Source organism: Monodon monoceros, unplaced genomic scaffold (genome assembly GCF_005190385.1).
Source record: "Monodon monoceros isolate NGI ecotype Baffin Bay Population unplaced genomic scaffold, NGI_Narwhal_1 Super_Scaffold_20, whole genome shotgun sequence".
NCBI classification, from domain to species: domain Eukaryota; kingdom Metazoa; phylum Chordata; class Mammalia; order Artiodactyla; family Monodontidae; genus Monodon; species Monodon monoceros.
Genome location: NW_021703777.1, coordinates 19,329,354 through 19,350,678, shown reverse-complemented (window position 1 = coordinate 19,350,678; position 21,325 = coordinate 19,329,354). Strand labels below are relative to the sequence as shown.

At 36.7% G+C, this 21,325-nt stretch overlaps 1 protein-coding gene across 8 annotated transcripts in view; it reads right to left on the bottom strand.

The window, feature by feature from the left end:
- BANK1 (B cell scaffold protein with ankyrin repeats 1) overlaps nt 1-21,325 on the bottom strand; it is a 453,451-nt gene that overhangs the window by 36,238 nt on the left and 395,888 nt on the right. For 4 of the 8 annotated variants that reach the window (XR_003795565.1, XM_029235051.1, XM_029235049.1 and 1 more), the window contains exons 8-10: nt 18,513-18,591; nt 14,875-15,183; nt 10,623-10,931 (exon numbers count right to left, since the gene is read on the bottom strand). Coding sequence is in view for 7 of the 8 variants with exons in the window: in XM_029235051.1 (XP_029090884.1) it covers nt 10,623-10,931; nt 14,875-15,183; nt 18,513-18,591 (697 nt within the window). In the remaining variant the exon portion in view is untranslated. The remainder of the gene's footprint in view (nt 1-10,622; nt 10,932-14,874; nt 15,184-18,512; nt 18,592-21,325) is intronic. The other 4 variants (XM_029235050.1, XM_029235048.1, XM_029235047.1 and 1 more) reach the window with 3 other exon arrangements.

The window sequence follows — 21,325 nt, the reverse complement described above, 5'->3', positions numbered from 1 at the left end:
TGAGAGGTAACTATAAAATCCATGATACAGGGAGAACCAAGCACTGGGTATGGTTCATTCAGATTTATATATGGAAGGTATGTATTTTTATACAACAGGATTTTTGGTAAGATGAGATTCTGTTCTAAACACATAGCAACTGAAAAACAATCTATATACTAGAATGCTAACCTGCTTGGCACAGTGGAAGGGGTATAGTTTTGTCTTAATATTATCAACATGCATGGCATGGGAAAACGGCTTTCTCCTTCTGGGCCTTTATTTCCTTTGCCAATACAGTTAAGGCTTAGATGAGATGGTCTCTAGTGACTTACCCAGTTCTGATATTCCAAAACGCTACCAATTCTTTTTCCCCAAGTCATTCCAGGCCAAATGGTTCCTGGATAAATTCTCAAATGAACATGAATTTAAATAGAATGCTACCTTTGAGGGGGAGATTCTTTTTACTGGGGGCTTAGACTAACAGGAACACTAGCAAGTTAAATCACAGACCAATGTTAGTTTTCCATAATATATGGAGACAGTCCTGTCCCTATGTGTTTGAATTCCCGGAGAATATTATTTTTGACCACATTCTATTGCGTCAACGTTCAAATGATGCTATGAAGGCAATTATGAAATAACGTCAATTTTGATGACTCTGCCCTAGTGAAACCTTATTTTTCTCTTCCTACCTAAAATTGGAATTTGATGAGAAAGACTAATGAATGCATTATTAGTAGCTGTCACTACCTTTAAACATTAAAAAAGTCCATAAAGAAAGAAAAACAATTTTTGAGGTTCAAAATAATCTCAAACAATGCAAATGCCCCAAATATCACCCCCATTTATTTTAAATATTTGGTGGAATGACTTCTATAAAATTTTCTCTAGAATAGAAATGACACTGAATGGAAAAAATTAGCATAGTATTAAATATTCAAAATGTTAAGCAAAGCAGAACTATCAGAAGAGCAGAGGAGGAGAAGGTGAAATATAACGAATTCACTTGCACTATTTGTCTTTCCAGGTTGCTTCTGCAAGAACATTCTTCACGTCAACCTCATTAGTGGCCTATTTCAAGCAAACAGATTCTTCCAGGGCTGCCCTTCTTTGAAAATCTGATAAAGCTTATTTGGAATTATTTTGTAAGTGGCTAAGCTAATGGAAAGTCTGTGTAATGCGTAGCCAAATGTGTTCATAAAGATATGAATTATAAACCACAAACCCCTTGATGTTCCATGCCCATTAGAAGTGTGAAGTGAAATGCTGTTTAGAGCTGCATACCTATCACTGATGATAATTCTTGAAACTAGGGATTTGACATAAAATGAAATATACAAATCTGTATTGTGCTTCAGGTCCTCAGTATAGGTAGCAGCAGTATGTTTATTAAACACTCAGCAAACTTTCATTAGATTGCTAACTATGTAGCGAAGTGCTGTACTAGGTCCTAAGGATGCAAAGGTAAATAAAATGCGGTCAGTTTCCATACTGTCCTCCATTTTGGTGTATTATTTTAAGCAAAAGTCAAATGTGTCATTAAGGCCTACTCATGAAAGAGGACAGAGATAAAAAAACAATCAGAAGGGCAAGGGTCATAATGCAACCACTGTAGCCTTCCTCTTCCTACCTTGTTCCCCCAGTTTGCACCCTGTGAATGGTAATTACAAAAAGGCAGAGTGAGGTAAAGGAAAGCAGTGCAAACAACCCCTTTGTCTAGCCAGTGAAGGCAGGGAACAGAATGTTCTAACCCGATGAGTAGTCATACTGACTAATCAAATCCAAGCTCAGAGAAGAGATGTAGCCTCTTTGCAAATGGATCAAGATAGACTGAGCACTCCAGTCAGCTTAAAAGCACCATCTCATTCTGTTAGCAAGAGTTATGCGTTGCCAATTTCAACAAATTTATCAAACGCAGGTCACCACATTTGAATAGGCACGCTAGGGGTGTCATGGCCACAAACAGAAATAGTCACATCAGACACATAACATGAAGATCTTTCACCTGAAAGTAGTTTACTGACTGCAGACCTATAGTCAGGAGTTGTGGCTTCTTTTTGGGGAGTGGGAGGGGAGAATCTACAAATGATCAGCCAGCACACATGAGGTCATGGATGTGGTTACAGTGTACTCGGGAGATTGGTGGCGATGGGAAGTTGGAAAGTACATATCTGCGTGAAGGAAAATAGCATAGAAATTCTAATTCAGTGAAAATATCAATGAATGCTTTGGTTTCCTAAGGAGAAAACATTAATTTTCTTTCCAGTTTGTAATGGAAACTTTAAGTCTGATAGACGTGTTCCCATAAAAATCCTCTCCCCAAACAGGAAATCTCACTATAAATTACTTTTTCTACTTCTAAGGAACTGAATTTTCATTAGAATAGAATACAAACTTTTTATTTGCATATTTATCCTTTTTGATGCAAATAAGAATATTTCTATTCTTGAAATGTTTCTTATCCAGGAAGTTGGGACACTGAGAGAAAGAGAGCAATCGATTTATGGAATTCTGTGTAATTAGAGCTTGAGGGCATTGTAATGAGTTTATTAGCAAAGTCTCTACTCCACCACTTGGTAGGCAGGTCTTTCTTCATTTTGCTACCAGGCAGGCAACATGTATTGAACACCTACTGCTTGCAGAGCACTGGACTAGGGGCTCGTTTCCTCCCATATGATTTCATGTGTGCTCACTGCTTGATTTTACTTCTTGAACACTTGTATTCAATAAAAAATGATATTAGCATAGACATTCCTCCAGTAACATCCCTGGTAATTTTCCTTTTGTTTCAAAGAGAAGTGGTTTGGGTTGTTAGGAAGTCACTGTAATACTCTAGAAGCTGCGATGAGTTCACCTTTTGGTTCATGCTTAGTGATTACCAAGAGTAATTTCTCTGGCCTCTTCCTTTCCTCTTATATCAGGAAATATTACTGTCCTAAGAAGTAACCAGTAGGATCTGGTCACGTTCACTTTGAACAAATATTAAATACTAGTTCTGCCAATAAGACTCAAACTACAAAAATGCAGATTGAAAATTTCAAAAGGACAGGGCTGCTTATTTGAGATTTTCCTGTTTCTTGAGGTGGACCTGTTTTGCTATAAACTTCCCTCTCAGAATTGCTTTTGCTGTGTCCCATAGATTTTGGAAAGTTGTGTTTTTATTTCCATTTCATTTTATTTTCTGACTTCCTCTTTGATTTCTTCACTGACCCATTTTTCTTTTTAGTAGCATGTTGCTTAGTCTCCACATGTTTGTGTTTTTCCCATTTCTCCCCTGTAACTGATTTCTAGTTTCATACCGTTGTGGTTGGAAAAAATGCTTGATATAATTTCTATCCTCTTAAATTTGTTGAGACATGTTTTGTGGCCTAGCATAGATGCCAGTAGTACTGTCTTAGCCATGACAATCAAAATGTCTCTTAACACTGCCAAATGTCTCCAAATGTCTCCTGGGAGGCAAATCACCACCCGTTAAGACCTGCTACTCTAGGCCAATTGGGCTTCTACTAAAAGACAAATTTAACAGAGATTCTAGGAGCATTGTATGTTAAGGGGAAAAAGACCAGACTTCCCAATGTGAGCACATGTCTGAACAACTGCTCCTTGTCAGAGCTGTGCCAGTACTCTATCAGGAAAAGGAGGGAGGCAGAGGATCACAGGGAAAGCAGGGACACTGGGTTTACAAACAGATGATAAATATGTCCTCTATCCTGAGACCACCTGTGATATATATACAAAGTCCTAAAGCTCATGGTTTGGACAAGGTCACCAGGCCAGAGAGTAGAACCTAGGGCACTTGATCTAAGGCTTACTTTAATCCATTTGACAATATTTCTTCACTAATGAGGACAGAGGCCAATCCATTCTGCCACATTTATGATGATATGGATTAATTTTCCTAAGAGATTCTACAAGGTTTCTTTTTCTGTTTGCATTTCCATTGCATTGTATGTGATCAATTTCAAGTACAAGTGAATTGCAAGTGGAAAATTTCTGAGAGCAACTGAGTTGTACTTGACATTTGGGGTCCCAGTAGCTGAGTAGCTCTCAAAAAGGTCGTACACAACTTTGTTGCACTGTAAAATGCCAAGGGCAACTCAGTAGCAATTGAAAATTGAAAGGGAAATTATATTCTACCCCAAATCAGCAACATGGACTCTGAAGAAGGATCTTGGTTTTATTAATTGTGTGAGGGGAAAATGGGAAATTGCCCTTTGATGTTGAAAAATTTTCCCAAATAGGCAGTCATCTCTTTGCAATGATTTATGGATATAATTTTACTACCCATCTATCTATACTATGAAAAGTGCTCATTTCTTTCTTTGATTTGTCTTAAATCAAGAATTTTGTCACTAAGAAGGACTGTGAATCCATGTTAATTCCTCTATATTCCTGAAGCTTAATGAACCTGATCCTTTCCAGTATTATAGGGAGAAAAAGATGGAGAGAATATGATTCTTAAAAGCAGGCAGACTTCAAAAACTTTTCATTTAAGAAAAATGAGTTATCCTTTTCACTGTTATTAACATAAAATTAAGTTTAGTATAACAAGAATGGAATAAAAAATCCAGAAACATATCTCTTAATAAAATGAACCACGGGTTCAATTTTGTATTAATAAGTTACATTTCTGGGGATAGGAGATGGTGGTGATGGTGGAAATAGAGATTCCCTCTGATACATTATGCTGTGTGAAAGCAGTTAGAATGCTTAGCTATAAGTGAATATCCTAGAACTTTGTCCCCTTAGGTACAGGATTCCCTCTTCATTAGGAGTACTTAGATGGTTTAAAAGAGGGGAGGGCTTCCCTGGTGGCGCAGTGGTTGAGAATCTGCCTGCCAATGCAGGGGACACGGGTTCGAGCCCTGGTCTGGGAAGATCCCACATGCCGCGGAGCAACTAGACCCGTGAGCCACAACTACTGAGCCTGCGCGTCTGGAGTCTGTGCTCTGCAACAAGAGAGGCCACGACAGTGAGAGGCCTGCGCGCCGCGATGAAGAGTGGCCCCCACTCGCCGCAACTAGAGAAAGCCCTCACACAGAAACGAAGACCCAACACAGCCAAAAATAATAAATAAATACATAAATAAAAATTTTTTTTAAAAAGGGGAAATTTAGGAATTACTAGGTTGATATATTCTTCTGACCAACCTCTGTAGTGTTAGTGAAGTCTCCTACCTACATTGATGTAGTTCTTGTTACTTTTATCATTTATTTGTCCTTGTACTCATTCAGTTAATATTCATCAAATATTTATGGTTTCTGCTATGAATTCAGCACTGAGCTTGGCACCAAGGATACAAAAACAGATGAGGTTTTGAAAGGTAGAAACAAATGATTGGTCTCTTCTTTTATGGATCTTATGGGTCAGAAGGAAGAAATAAATATTAACTAATGACCCAGAAATAAATACATCAAGAAAGAAAATTGGTCCTACCGTGTGTACAAACGTGGTAGCCAGATTGGGCTGGGTCAGGTCTAAATCACACATCTTCCCCTTCCTAGTTTTATCATCATGGGCAAGACGCTGAAACTCACTGAACATCAGTTTCCGTATCTCTATTTTAAATTTATTTATTTATTTATTTATTGTATACCTTGCTTTTTAGGAAAAGTACCTCTTTTTTTTTTTTTTTTTTCCCAGCCACGCTGTGCAGCTTGTGGGATCTTTGTTCCCCAACCAGGGCCCTCGGCAGTGAAAGCACAGTCCTAACCACTGGACCACCAGGGAATTCCCTCCGTATCTCTAAAATAAGCCTATTAATGCCAACTATGCAGGATTATTTCATGAATTAGAAATTATCATGAAAGTTGCCTAATAATTATTATCATAAGGAGTAGACTAAGCCAACTTGTTCCTTTAGAGGAAAGGATATCCTGACCCCAATTCCATCTGTAATAGTTTCCTTAACTTCTAACTCTTCAGAATCCAGGAAGCACACACTTCTTCTAGAATTTAACGTTAATCAAAGTCACCGTCTGCCCAGAAACTGAGGAAAGACAAAGTAGAATTGCTTTTAATTATTATCTATTGAGTGTATATCACATACCAAATATTGTGCTGAGTACTTGTTAATTTTATCTCAAAGATTACAACAATCCTTAAAGTAGATGTTATTTCTGTTCCCAACTTACAATGAGGAATTTGCATCTCAGATATATGAAGTTATTTACTTAGGTAATATCAGTGAATCTGAATCCTCCTTGTATAGCAGCATTGGGAAAACCCACTTTTCCTCCTGGGCCTTTCTTTCCCGTGTGTCTCCTCTACTGTCACACTTCATTTCAGACACTTCTGGTCATCAAACGTGTGCGGATTTTCCCCCACCAAGCAGCCCTTCAACACTATTTGGATATCCTACAATTGAATTCAATTTCATTCAATTCTGAGAATATCTACTCAGAGGTAGTGTCAGATCCCACAGACTAAGAGCTCAGTCCCACAAGCCTGCTTCCTCTCTATTTCAGATGCCAATCCCAAGTGGTAGATTCCCAGGTTACCCACAATTTCTGTCTGATTTGGTTACAAATTGGAGATTCTCACAACCCCCTCCTCAGGTTTGATTAATTTGCTAGAGCAGCTCATAGGACTCAGGGAAACACTTATTTTAAAGAATATGATAAAGGATACAGATGAACAGCCAGATAAAGAGATGTATAGGGCAAGGTCTGGGAGTCCCCAGTACAGGTAAGTCTGTACCCATGGAGCTTGGGTGTGTCACCCTTCCTATGTGGACCTGTTTGCCAACCTGGAAGCTCCTGGAAACCCCTAATATCAGGGTTTTATTGAGGTTTCCTCACATAGGCATGATTGATCATTAACTCCATTTTTAGCCCTTCGCCCTTCTCTAGAGAATAGGGTTAGGGCTGAAAATTCCAAGCTTCTAATCACTGCTTGGACTTCCCCATACTAACCCCCCTCCAGGAGCCATGCAGGAGTCCACTCAGAGCCGCCTCATTAGAACAAAAACACTCCTACCACCCAGGAAATTACAAGGGTTTCAGGAGCTCTGTGTCAGGAACTGAGGGTAGAAACCTATATATATAATTACATATATATATGTTTGGAATATATATATATATGTAATGCAGTATATATATATGTGTGTATATCTATCTATATCCCATTATCTCACAAAAGCCAACATGATTTTCCTGTACCTCTCTGGTTTATTTGCCTAGTCACTTTGCTATAACTTTCTTGAGTTTCTGAAATAGTAAGTTGGGATTATGCATCCTGCATTCTTTTTCCATCCCCTACTCCACATCCTTCTCTTCTGGCTACTGTAACACACCCTGGATGTGCCAGCATTCTGCTACAACTTCTGTGCTCTGGCAAGAATTAGGGTAAATTAATGTTCTTCTAATTGAATGCATGGCTTTCTGGGAAATGGTGTATATTCTATTTAATAGATTTGCCTGAGCTAGGAAAGAAAAAAGGAAGCCGTGATGAAAGACATTTACCCTATGAAATGCAAAGAACATCACAAAAGAATTGGCTGATGAGGTAATGTTTTCCTAATGTGAGCACAGAATGATCAACAATCAATAGCATAAAAGGAAGAAGCAAGCAAGTATATTCCAGTGAAAGAGAAAAGGAAGAAATAATGGAAAGGGACTTTGATGACCTCATTTACAGTTCAGTTTTTGCTACTAATCTGATATATGGAGAAAATAACCATACGTGCTTTTATATACTTAGGTGCAAAACAAAAACAAAAACACAATCACAGAATGTAACACGGATTCCTGTCTGCATATAACACAAGTGTTGTGAGAACAAATTAGACTGTAATTGAATGAAAGATTTCTTGTAAATGTTGAAGGGTGTTGCGCTTGGGATGAGATAAATAGCCTTTAAAAGTTCTTAGAAACTCAAGATTTCTAAGATTCTTTAAAGTCTCTGTGTGTGTGTGTGTGTGTGTAAATGACAAATTGTACCACTGTTATGTAGGGGATTTACATAATTAACCCACAGAAAAACTTTATCATTTGGTACTCAATAAATCTTTATGTAATTAATAAATATATGAATGAGGAGGAAAACCATCTCAATTCTCTTGTTTAATATGGGGCTTGGTTGACAGCCTAAAGCAGTCCTTGTCCCTAATTCCTTCTCTAATGAAACGAGGCAATCACCTATGATGGACAGTTTGTTCTTGGAGAAATTGAATAGAAGTAGTTCTGACCATGGCACACAAGGCACAGTGGGTGGAAGGAGTTATACACTGGACTGAACGCAGGGAGAACAAGTTAAACAGTGCACTCTGAGTGGTGAAAGTTCCCAGTCTTTTTTCCACACTCTGATATCAGTGTGCTGGCAACCAGGTATATAAATGTAGGTTAGAGTAAGTTAGAATTTATTCTAGAAATATTGAAAAACGTAGAGAACAGATCTATCTAAACTAACACTTTGGGGTGATTCAATGAAAAAGCTGGTTACCTCATTACCCTACAGTGCAGTCCACAAGTTAGCAAGTAGAGTTTTCATTCAGATTTTTGGTGCTTCATTCTTAAACATGAAAGCATCGCTAAGAATAGTCAGATATTTTATGGGGGTATCAAGCATTCCAGACGAAACAAACAGCAAGCAAAGATAATACAGACAATATGAGAACTAAAGAAAAATTAAAATCGCAGAAATTTAAAAACTCAAATCAAGGCAAAATGAAACAAAAGCCATGACAAAGATATTGAACTTCATTGCCTGCACCACCACTAAAGAAAGAGAAAAGAATGATATAGAACAAGAACAAATGGAAAACAAGAACGCACTCATGGAAAATAAGAATGGGACAGTTGATAGAAGGATGACAAGATAAAGAGCAAAAAGCAGAGAAACGCAACATGGGAGTCTCTACTGTGGTCCTGAGAACTCCCTAGAGATTGAGATACAGAAGATGATGTACCTCTTCAAAAATTTCCAGAATATAACTAAATTCTGTTATTGAGTTATATATCTAACTTCCCTCTTCAAAATTATTTATTGGGATTTAGTAACCTTGTCACAGAGTTAGTACAGTTGTCCCTTGGCATCCGCAAGGAAACGGTTCCAGGACCTCCCTCCCCCATACCAAAATCTGCAGATGCTCAAGTCTCTTTTCTAAAATGGTATAGTATTTGCCGATAACCTCTGCACATCCTCTCGTATACTTTAAGTCACTCTAGATTACCTATAACACTTAATGCAATGTAAATGCTATAAAAATAGTTGTAAATACAATATAAATGTTATGTAAGCAGTTGCCCTGGAGGCAGATTTGCTTTGTGGTACTTTCTGGAATTTTCTTTTATTGAATATTTTCTATGTGCAGTTGATGTGGAATCCACAGATATGAAGGCCTGACTGTAATATCCTAGAGCCACTATGGTAGACAATCTGAGAAGTTCTGATTACAGCTTATTCCCTCCCTTAATAATCTAGATAATTGTTCCAGCTGACATTTTATTTTAGCTGAAACCTTTATTAATTTGTTATTGTTTCCTTTTTTATAATACTGTCTTGAACATTATCAGCAGTAGATCCCTGTTAAGTAGGTATCTAGTACATTGGTAAAAAACTTGCTAAATTTTCTTATACAAACCTCTCAACACATACCGCTTAAACAATAGAATGGTTTCTTTTGAACATGTTAAGCACAGATGAGTAACTATGTTCTTTTTGAGTGGATTTGTGGTATATATTTAAATACTCTGGGTACCCAGTTTAGGCTATTTGAATGTATAATATATTGCCTCTCAGCTTTAGTTGTCACCCCAAAATTTGTTTGATTCCAAACATTTTGTTCAAAAATCCCTAATAAAGGGTCAAATTGTACTGTCTATTTATTTGCATAGCTGTTGCCTGGAACTCCTCAAGGATGCAGACATTGTTTTATTCCACATCCTCAGTCTCTAGGATGGTACCTTAACCCCCAAAGACACTCAGTGCATGTGCCTGCGATACTGATGAATAACATTCATGTCTTAGACACTAGGGACTCATGGAGTGCACCAAACCAGAGAATACAGGAGTGTGAAAGAACAGCAAAGTCAGTATATCCTGCTGGGGTTACAGATATAAAAAAGCTCTAGGGATTTGCTATTTTTTATCTAGATTTAACTGAGATGAGAAAGGAGAATTGAAGTCTAAAATGAAGTAGAAATTCTATCATAGATGAAGTGAATCTTAATCATTGGGGTGAAGTGCAATTATCAGAGGAACTGGGGTTGCATATCTAAGATTCTAGTACTCAAAACTGTTTAGGTTTTTAAAGTTATCTTAAATGGAATGAGGGGCAAAAAGTAACGTACCTACCTTCTCTTCGTGTGTTGCACATTATTCACAGGCGTTAAGCTTCCCTCTTACAGAATTATGGAAGAAGCATCAAACAGTATTTCCCCACACATATTATGGTTTCATGCTGTTTGGGTGGTTTGTCAAAATTATCCTCCTTAATCAACAATTACAAACCAGAGCCCTACATATTGTTCTTATTTTCTTTATTCATTGTGTTTTTAAATTTAAAAATGGTCCAATACAGCTTACCTATGACTCGAAAAGATGCTTTTCATCTTTTGGGCTTTAGATCCCACCCAAAAAGAGGCCACCCCCCAAAAAACACACACACAAACAGTAACAGCAGCAGCAAAACAAATTACCTTGCGCTATATAAGGCGTAGTTTCCTCTTTTGGAGGGATGTTTGTGGGTCGTGGTGTGGGAGCAGGAGGTCTGTTCAGAATGAATGACCAGCTTCCAAGTTTTTTCTTTGTACTCCTCTTGGCCAGTATCGTGTCATATTCATTGTCATCAATCTCAGCAAAAGTGTACGGGTCTTCCTCCTCTTCCTGGTCTTCCTCATCTTCTTTCTGTTCTTCTTCTCCTCTGGGTTCACCTCCTGTTTCATGTCTTGCACTGGAATCACACCAGCTTTGACTTCTTTCCATTTGGCCTTCCGACGTTTTCCCTGCTTATGAAACATTCAGATGGTGGTTACTCATACCTTAAGCATTACTGGTGTCCATCTGTCACCTGCTTGAACCACACCCCCAAACAATTTATATATTATCCTATAAATTACAAAAAGAGAAAAGTGAACCATGTAATTTACTATCATATCCTCTGGCAGTTTGTAACTGTTGATTTGTCAGAAAAAGTTTGTTAAAGACCTGGATTTCTTTGAAAATATATAAATAAGCATATAAATATTTTCCACATAGTTTATGAATGATTTAATATCAGGAAATCAAATTATAAAACTAAGCCTCAAATTCCAAATGTTTTGGAAGCTTGTGTTTTTCAAGCATAATGCTCTCAGATATCTTTTTTTTTTTAAATTTGAAGTCATATTACCTTTTATAGGGATTAAACTGGGTATTTTGCCTAAAATTCAATTTCTCTGAAAATGACAGAGGGGAATAGCCAAAACCACCATTGTTTGGTTTCTTACACTATGTCTCACTCTGGCTCTCTTGATTTCTATAAGCCAACTTATACCTCACTCTTTGATAAGGGACACTGAAAGTAGGGTTCATGACATAGAAGATGGCATGGAAAATCAATGGCTTGAAGATTAATTCATATGAAAAGAACAGTCTTTCATGCTTTTTATATTCAAAAAAATCTTTACATATTTTTATAGGAATGTATTAAAATATTCTAGCAGCAGTTTATTTAGAAGACAAAGATATTGTATACTGTGTCAATAAATAAGCTGAAGAGAATTTGGATGGCTCTCTCTGCCGGACCAATGAGAATTTTTTTTAAAATGTGCCCTTTTGACAAGTGTTTTGCTTAAAGTATTATTGAGAACAATAAAAATGGAAAGGATTTCAGTTATTGACTGAAAAGTCATTAATTTTCTGTGTTGTTCTGAGATTCATGCACGTGAACTAAAGGAGAACTAGTCTCCCTTCTCTTTGGTGAGAATCTGACCAAAAACTTTAGTTTACTTAATGGATATTTTAGTGGAAAAACTTAGGAGACAGGGAGAAAGACAAGCTGTTAGAGCAGAATAAAAGGATATTATTCTAAGAAGATCCAGCAATTGTTTTGGGTAGGCTTATGAGGAGAGACCAGAGGAGAGTCCAAGATCATCTCTCAACAGAGCCTTAGCTTGTTTCAGTTAGTTTAACCCAAGAAGTATGAACGCCAGCATGCCTGGCACTAACTTTAAAATCTCTACGACTTGCCTTTTCCCTTATGAATAATATGGTTTTGAGATTCTGACTTCATGATTTCTGTTTCACTGACAGCATCCCAGGTGAAACTAGATTAAGTGTGTGGGAAACACTTGCACAGTGTTTCATTTTTAGTGGAATGTGTCAACTATCTTACTTTTATGAACTGATTTCCTGAGCTGTTAACTCTCTTTGTTCCTCCACCCACCTCCTTCCCCAACTCTTTCTAAAGTTGGGCTTGCACTAGAAATAATACATTTCACTTTTCATTTCCCAATGTATGAGATTGTACTTTTCATGTTGGAGTTGGACCTGAGTTTTCTCAACTCAGGTTGTACATTAATGAATAACGATTAAAATATATCATTCCTATAATTCCAATTTTTGAAATAATTGGGAAAGAATGTGTAAGAAAGATAAGAATCCCAAAATCCCAGGAAAACTGTTCATGGAATTATTTGACACATTCTAATTACGGGCCCTAGGGTCTTGGGTCTTAGTCAAAAGAACATTATAATGATTGTTGCCTTGAAAGTTTGTTGCGAAGATAAAAAGAGACTGGATGTTCTTTATAAACTGAAAAGTGTTCTGTAATGTTCTATGTTATTGTTTTCTCCAATGACTATGTCCATAAATCCATCATAAGGAATTTGATGCTTAGGGCATTGATGAGGTGGCCCCTCTTTTTCAGTTACTTGAGGGCATATGGAAGGTACCCTTAAAGAACAATTCCTGAAGGTATCACTAGCTAAAGTCAAAGAACCCAAACAAAGTCTCTGGCAAAAAATAAGTGGTAGCTTCCAGTCTTACTTTCAAAGAACTTAATCAAAGAATTTTAAGAAAAAAGGCTGGCATTTTACTTTCCATTTACTTCCAATATTAGCACTATGAAAAAAAAATGATATTAAAAGTAATGCTGAATTGAAAATGTAAAAATACAGTTTTTAAATAAAAGGGAGGGGTTTTTGTATTATTTTGCTTTTTATATTTGGTACTTTTCAGAAGATGTATTAGCCAACATTATACTTCTGGTCCTAGATATCTGGTGAAAATTACTCTCTGTGGAGTAATTTTAGACCTCCTAACCAACATACCATATGTGGAAACTGACATTAGAAAAAATATGATTTAATATTAGCTCCTTTAAGAGCTTTAACGTGATATAAGACAATTTTGCTTTCTTAATAATTAATTTTAATAATTAGATAAAATTATCCGCATCTGTAAAAGTGAGAAAAATATACTAGAATTTTGTTGTCAGTGGACTTCGAAGCTACATCTCTCCCCCCCTCCCAGTATTGCTAACCCTACTCCCTCGATCTATCTCAACAGTCGGTAAGAGCTTGGCACAGCAGGTGATCAATAAATGTTTGCTGAATGAGTGAATGAATCAGAGAAGTACCATTAGGCTTCCCATACTTTCCATTAAGCAGTACTTTCCATCTCTAAATATAGTGCATAATCTTAGCAAAGTTTCACGTTAATCAGCTTGAACTTTTATAGAGATAAGGCCTTCAAGGACACAAATGCTAAATTTCATAGCTTCAAAGTGCACTTTTGAAACAGTCTTTATAGACTTCATATAGCCTTTTAGGACTTGACAACTAGAGTGACAAATGGGGTTTTAATCATAGATATTTCTTTCATCCTTCTTATTAAATTTTCTTTGTAAGACCATTTTATGAATTTGGAAAGTAAACATGAGATAGTGATCAATAAAGTGGGTGGTAATTGGTGACTCTAGGAGTGAGCATGGAAGTCTGTCGGGCTGTTGAACACTCCAGGCAGATAAGCCTCATATGGAAGCTCCTCTGGATAGTTTCCTGCCCTCCACCCCCAACCCCTCCCCCCACACCCCCATGACACACCTTAGTTCCTGCATCTGGGAAGAAATGCTGTCACAGCCATTTAACGGTTGTTCTTCCACTTTAGCAAGACAGATTTTTTTGACTTTGGTCTCAAGGCAGCGTGTGATAGACCCTTTACCACTTGCTTCCCCTGCAGCTACCAACTGAGTGAAGTGTCCGAGGTCGTTTTCAAATCTGTAACACATTAGCCTTTCTCTTTTGTCAGAAAACTGAGAGGTTTTTTTTTTGTTTTTTTGTTTTTTTTTTTGCGGTACGCGGGCCTCTCACTGTTGTGGCCTCTCCCGTTGCGGAGCACAGGCTCCGGACGCGCAGGCTCCGCGGACATGGCTCACGGGCCCAGCCGCTCCGCGGCATGTGGGATCTTCCCGGACCGGGGCACGAACCCGTGTCCCCTGCATCGGCAGGCAGACTCTCAACCACTGCGCCACCAGGGAAGCCCTTTGAGAGTATTTTGTAAAAGCTAAGTTGTTGCTTACTTTTCCACATGATGCTTGAGGTTCGTTTTATGTGAAGAATTACAGACTCCTTCCAAGTTTTATTTCTTTACTTACAGAAAGTTTTGTAATGAGACTTTTTTCCTGGAAGAAAAAAGAAAGAAAAAGAGAGAGGGAGAGAGGAAGAATGGGAGCGAGGAATAGTGAAGGGTGGGGGGCAGAGAGAGAGAGAGGAAAGGAGGAAAGAAGGAAGGAAGGGAGGAAGGGAGTTAGTGGGAGGTATCTCTTACCTGATTTCTGAGGCCCTAGTTGTTAAAGAACAGGAGGAAGTCTTCTCTGGGTTTTAAAAGTTGATCTTTGTATGGCTTCGCCACTATATGCTATGTAAGCGTGTCAAAGTTTTGTAGTTGTTGTTTTAACCTTAACCTTACCTTGTAATGTGAAGTGAGGTTTTTCCAGTGGGAAGGCAGCTGTTACAGGTCGCGGTGGAGGGAGAGGTGGTCTGCTGCTCACGAGGGGCCCTCGGGAATTATTTTCTGGGTTGTCTCCAGGAATGAACGTGTACAAGTCATCATACTGGTTCTCACTCCCACTGTCAACCTCTGGTGGGCGGTGCTTGGCCTCCGTGCTTGATTCATGCTCTTTTTCTTCCTCTGCCGTTTCATTCACCTCTGCTCCTTCCGCCCTCTGCCTGTACGGCCGCCAGCTTTCATGATGGAGAACTGGGCTCTGGATGGCTGCTTATGATGAAGATTTCATGTAAACACACCATCTGGAGGCATTTCATATTTTCTAACTTCGTACAGAAGTGGTTAATTAAACTTTTATGATCTGATACAGGGGAAAGCTGACAAATGCGTAATTTTGGTGAATAGTCATTCTTGGGCTTTTATAATATTTACCAAAGAAAGCTCCATTATATCTTGCTACCTCAGTTTATGACACTCTCATACACATAATGATATATAATATTCGGATACTACATGTATAGAAAAATATTCTGATTCTCCAGAGTTATTATTTAACCAGATTCAATATATGACTGCATTACCATATTTTTATTAGAAAACAATATAACTAACCTAATAAGTAATAAGTAAGTGATGGAAAAGGTAAAGGCAAGGAACAAAAATCTTAACTTGCCTGTAAATAATGCAATGAAATGAATCTGTAGTTTTTATTTAGTTATTATTTTAACATATTTATCACCAGATGACATCTTAATTCTTGAAAATATTACTTGAGAAAAGTGTTAATATTTTTTGATGGGGAAGGCATCCAAATCACCAATAGTAAGTAAATATTTTTAAGGCTCAGTTCTCTCACCAAAAAATCTTTTCTGTCCTGAAACTTAACCAAATGATTCAGTCACATTTCCTCCATTCTAAGAATCATGATTCCATTATTTGTGTTTATACTGTACATAGTAAAATGCTCTCTAACCACTCACGGAGAAAATAGAAAAAATATATTATAATGCAATAACTTTAAATCTTAAAACCTTTCTCTTTATATATTTTCTTTATAGAAATTCTGCTCTAAATAAAGTAATCATACAAAGTTAAAATGAACTTTGGAATCTCTGTATTGGAGGGAAAATGTGAATTGCTGTCATGAGTGCAATAGAAAAGCAAATAATTGTTGTTTTAAAGTGTCGCTAAACTAAAATATAGCTAAAGAAGACAAATGGCAGAGTGCAAAGAGGAATCTTTTTTAATTGAAGAGTTACACTGTAGACATTTTTCAGCAATGAGAGAAAAGTTAGTCATGTGGGAAAATCATGCCCATGACAGTACTACATATTTCTACATGAATTTTATTTTTAATTTCTCTCTTTCTTTCATGTGAGAAAGAAGAAACGTCTAGCTGCCAGTATTAGAACTGCAAACCAAGATTCTTTAATTACCAGCCTGGGTAGAGCAGGTGGACTTTCATTCTTGCACAGATCTCTGCCCAGACCTCATTCAGCTTTCTGGCTGTAACCCCAAACACAGCCTGAAACACAGAAGTCTCTAGAAATATTGATGGAGTAAATGATGGAGTGGCTGAAAAGAAATCATTGCTGATGCTTGCAAAGGGGATTCGCTATTTCAGTCTGGGAAAATCGATCATCAGCTTAGAATTACATTCATGCTACAGGCAATTACTTGTAGCCACTCTTATGTTTATGTATTCGGTGTTTATATTTTACATAAACACTGCCTAAGCAAGCAACAGAGTCTCCTTGGTCCTTGTCAAATATGCCTAAACCTGGAATACAGCCCTGGAGAGTCAGATGTGGTTGGTCAGTGAGTTTTAGCAAGCTTCATAGCAATGGTGATACCAATGGAAATCTGCTGACTTAGGGTGTTCTATACTTCACCCTCACTCCAATGAAAGAGTCAGAGGCTTGAGTCCAGTCGCACAGAGTTTCGTATATGAGACAGTTCCAGGTCCAAACTGTCTGTAGAAATGAGGTTGTGCTGTACCAATAACTGAAATAATGTCTTCTTATCATAGGTAGTACTTCAGAGGATTAAGTGGCATGATAAATATATGGTCATTATCAATGATGGCCTTTATCATCACTTTCGTTATCATTAAAAATTATAACAAATCATCAAGTCTTTAAAAAGATAATAAAATGTATAACTTTAAAACAGTGCATCAATTTATTACATTAATATTTAGCATAATTTTGTGTTCTGCAATAGTGTTTGAAGAGTTTACCGATTTTGCCAAAGTATGCTAGTTAAGGCATTGTGTTTCATGTTATTTGCTTTGCTGGTCAGCCCATCATTTGAAAAACTGGTGGGTCAGTAACGCTTAATGGAGCATCATCTGCGAACTGTTCAAAGTGCAAATGACCTGAGGCGAGAGCCTGCTTGATGTGTGAGCTGTCACTTTGGCTGTGAACAAGCGAGAGAGTGGTCAGAGATGGGACCATCAAGATTATCTAGGGCCTTATAGGTGATGATAAGGATTACAAGTACCATGGGAAGGTACTGAAGAATTTGGAGCAGAAGAGTGATTAGTTCCTTTTTGAAGCATAGAATATTAGGGGCAAATCGGGAGGAAGCTATTGCAGGGTTTCTTAACGGCATACTACTGGCATTTTTGACAAGATAATCCTGTGTTTCATGGGGCACATCCTGTGCACTGCAGGATATTTAGCAGTATTTCTAGCAAAATTCCCTTCTCAAAATAATGACCAAAAAAATCTCCATTCATTGACAAATATCTTCTGTTGGGGTTAGAAAATAGTGCTTCATTGAGAGCCGCTGTGCTATTGCAATAATCCAGGGGAGAGCAGATGACAGCACGGATTAGGATAAGTAACAATGAAAGGGTGAGGAAAGTCTGGCTGTTTTGCAAAGGTACAGTCCACAGTATTATCTGATTGGATACAGGGTAGGACAGAAAGTAAAAAAGGGTGACTGAAGTTTTTGGACTGAATTGAACAAGGAAGGAGTCTTCATTTACTGAGATGGGGAAGTCAGCGGGTAGGGCAGATTTGGGAGTGGTGGAATTAGGGTTTTCAGATTTGGAAATGTTGGATGGGAGACGGCTATCAGACTTGCTGGTGAAGATGGTGAGCAAGCTGCTGTATACCAGTGGAAACAGGCATGATAGGTAGCGTTATGTACACGGAGGAAGACTCTCCATTAGTTTTCTAGAATATAGAACTACATTCTATTACAGCCAGCAGGGAGCGTAGAGAGTCCTAATACAAACTTCTCATTTCCTAGCTGAGAAAACCAAGGTCTGAAAAGAATGTGACTTTGTTTTAAAAAAAACTGAAAAAATATAGTTGTCAAATAGAATATTTATATCAACCTGACTTGTGTATTCTCTTTGGGTGGGAAAAACTGCTGGTTTGATTATTAAACACTGAACTTATTAGAAATATTTAAATTAGCAAGATAATGTAGTCGTATCTCTACCAGATGATACACTAAAAGTCATTCAGTTAATTAAATATCTTTCCATGCTCTCCATGCTTTTCTATGCTCTCTTCAGTTTTACTTTATCAGTCACATATACCTTAATAAGAATGTTGTTTAGGTGCATAACATATAGGAACACTTACTAGGAGAACATGTAGAAAATGAGGTAATATCCTCTTCATAGTCACTTTCTTCCTCATTATTTCTGCTAACTTCTTGGATCTGAAGACAAAAAGGAATGTAATTTTCAATTATATGTATTAATCTTAATAAATCTGCATTTTCACACATACCAAATTGTCAGCTAATACCTTACATATCTCAGCTATTATATTTGGGCCATCTATAATTTTTTCAATGACACAGTATTAAAAGTGTAACTGGAACAATATAACATTTACAATAAAGAGCTTTTTAAATGGAACTTTTTTAAGATTCACAGCAATAATTATGAAATTTTTACAATAAATAACTCCTGAATGAAAAGGAAGGCAACTATTTCTTTTAAAAACCATGAGCTTTGCTTCCTTTTGAACATTTCTGGTATCTTTTACCAGTTCAAAAGATATTCTTAATTACATCAAGGATTATAATACAGTATAAGACAGTGAAATTTTAAAGTGGTTTATTTTCCATCTTTAAAAAGAAAAAGGAAACTGAGTAAGGGAATTTATGTTTGTCTTTCTGAAATCAGTTCCACTACACTTAGAAGGGAGAATTACTGAGAAAGCATAGAAGCCCGCTTTTTTTCCTCTGAAATTGCTAGTGTTTGCTTATAATCTCTGAAGGAGGCATGGGGTCTAAAGTAGTGGAACATGTTGGTGTTTGCTGAGAAAGCTAAGTAACTCCAGTGAGAGCTCTATTTGTACAAAAGCACACAGAGAAAGAGACGGAGCTTGGTTGCATTAACATAGGTCACGTTTCGTTACCATGAACTCCAAGTGATTATTCAAATGATTTATGCTTCTGTTCTTAATAAAATTGAAATGATTAGTCCATTTGCTCTACGTTTGGAATGTCCCTTTAAAGTACTTTTCTGTACACCAGGAACGAACACGACATTGTAAATCAACTATACTTCAATTAAAAAAAAGAAAACGAGCTTCTGCATCAGGCTCACTATAAAAATATTAAAGAAATTTTTATTTTCAAGATTCCAGTGGAAATCAAAGAGTATATATATACTCCATAAACAGAATATATATATTCTTTTTCATATTATTTTCTATTTAAATTATATTTTCCCCTTTGTGGACTCAATTAAATGCTAATGTAAAAAAATCACTTAACTTTACTAGGGAGATTGATTGATATTTAGTTCATATTTGTATACTTTGGTATTAAAAGCACTGTTGATATGGTCATTTTTTGTTTTCAGTTAGCCTGACCTCTATATTTCACAAGGTAGATCAAGAATACATTTAAAAAAATCCATAATACTCTTAAAATCACATCAAGGACATTTTTACTAGTTGAATAACAGGAATGTTTTACAAAGATTTCAGGAATTATGTGAAAATTTCCGCTATACTATTCACAAGCCTAGACGTTTTAAGTTCAAAATCAGTCTCTTAATAAAGAGTCTGTGGGCAAGTATGTAGGGGTGTGTGTGTCACATACTGAGGTTGAAACATAATGGAATCATTTTTATGTTATAACTTAAGCGTTATGACCTGTGCAAACAAACACACAAGCCTAAAAATGTCTTGAAGGAAATGGCTTCCAAATTTAAAAAATAGCCAACTTTGATTTGGGCAATTTCATAAATATTATGTAAAACCGGTATTTTGTATAATCAGGCTATGTAGAAAGTAATTGTTTTCTCAGGAATGAAAGGATCTTTCGACATATTTACACTAAAAACCAATTGTGTCTTACTAGAATTCCTTACACTTACAATCATATTTATTTTGGAAAAATGTGTTATATCTAATGATATATTAATAACTGGTGAAATCAATGATGGCTTAAAAGTATGATGACACTCTGACATCTAATCATTTTAATACTTTGTTGTGTGGTACAGTGGACAGAGAATGGATTTTGAAGTCAGTCTAATAACAAATCATAGTTCTATTATTTATTAGCTGTGTGACACTGGGCACTTTACTCTAAATTTCAATATTCTATCCTGCAAAATATGGATAGTAATATCTATACTATCAATTTGCTGGGAAGGTTAAATTAGGAAATGTAAGCAAAACACATTATTACATCTACCACATAGTAAGTGCTCAATAAATGTAATCTGCATATGTTAGATATTCCTTTCTTCATTCACACTTAAGCAAGCACGGCGACCACACTGATTTGATGCGGGAATCATCAATAATGAGCCAATAATTATTTAACTTAATTCTGAATTGTGTGCCTTTGGACGTTCTGCTGTGACAGAAAAAGAACTGGAATATAAACTTTCTGATTGAAGTGTGGCAGTATGATTTTATTATTAAAAACATCTCTATAATTTACAAGCTAATAGAGAGGATAAGAATCAGAGGAAGAAATATTTAATTCTTTAATAAGTTTCTTTATCTGGGGCTAGAGTCTGACTTTATTCATTAATTTATCAAATATTTATGCAGGCCTACTATGTGCTAAATACTCTATTAGTAATTAAGGTAAATAGTTAAAAGTTTAAAAGATACACAATTCGCACTCTCCAAAAATATCCCATTTTTATTGGGAGGGGAAATAAATCAAAAAATGATTAGAATACAATATTTTATTTATTTCATTACCATAAACTCAATCCTTACAGGTGAAATGTAAAATTAAGAAATAACCAGATAATCAGGGAAAAGTTTTATTCGTTTGCTTTTTGGGTGAGGAGATTGGATTAAAAAATTATCTTGACACTTGCCATGACTGCCACTTCTCTAAATGAAAAAAATCCAGCTTAAACAATAAAATCTATTAGCTGAACATGCTCAGAGTAATATTCTAGGCCGTAGAT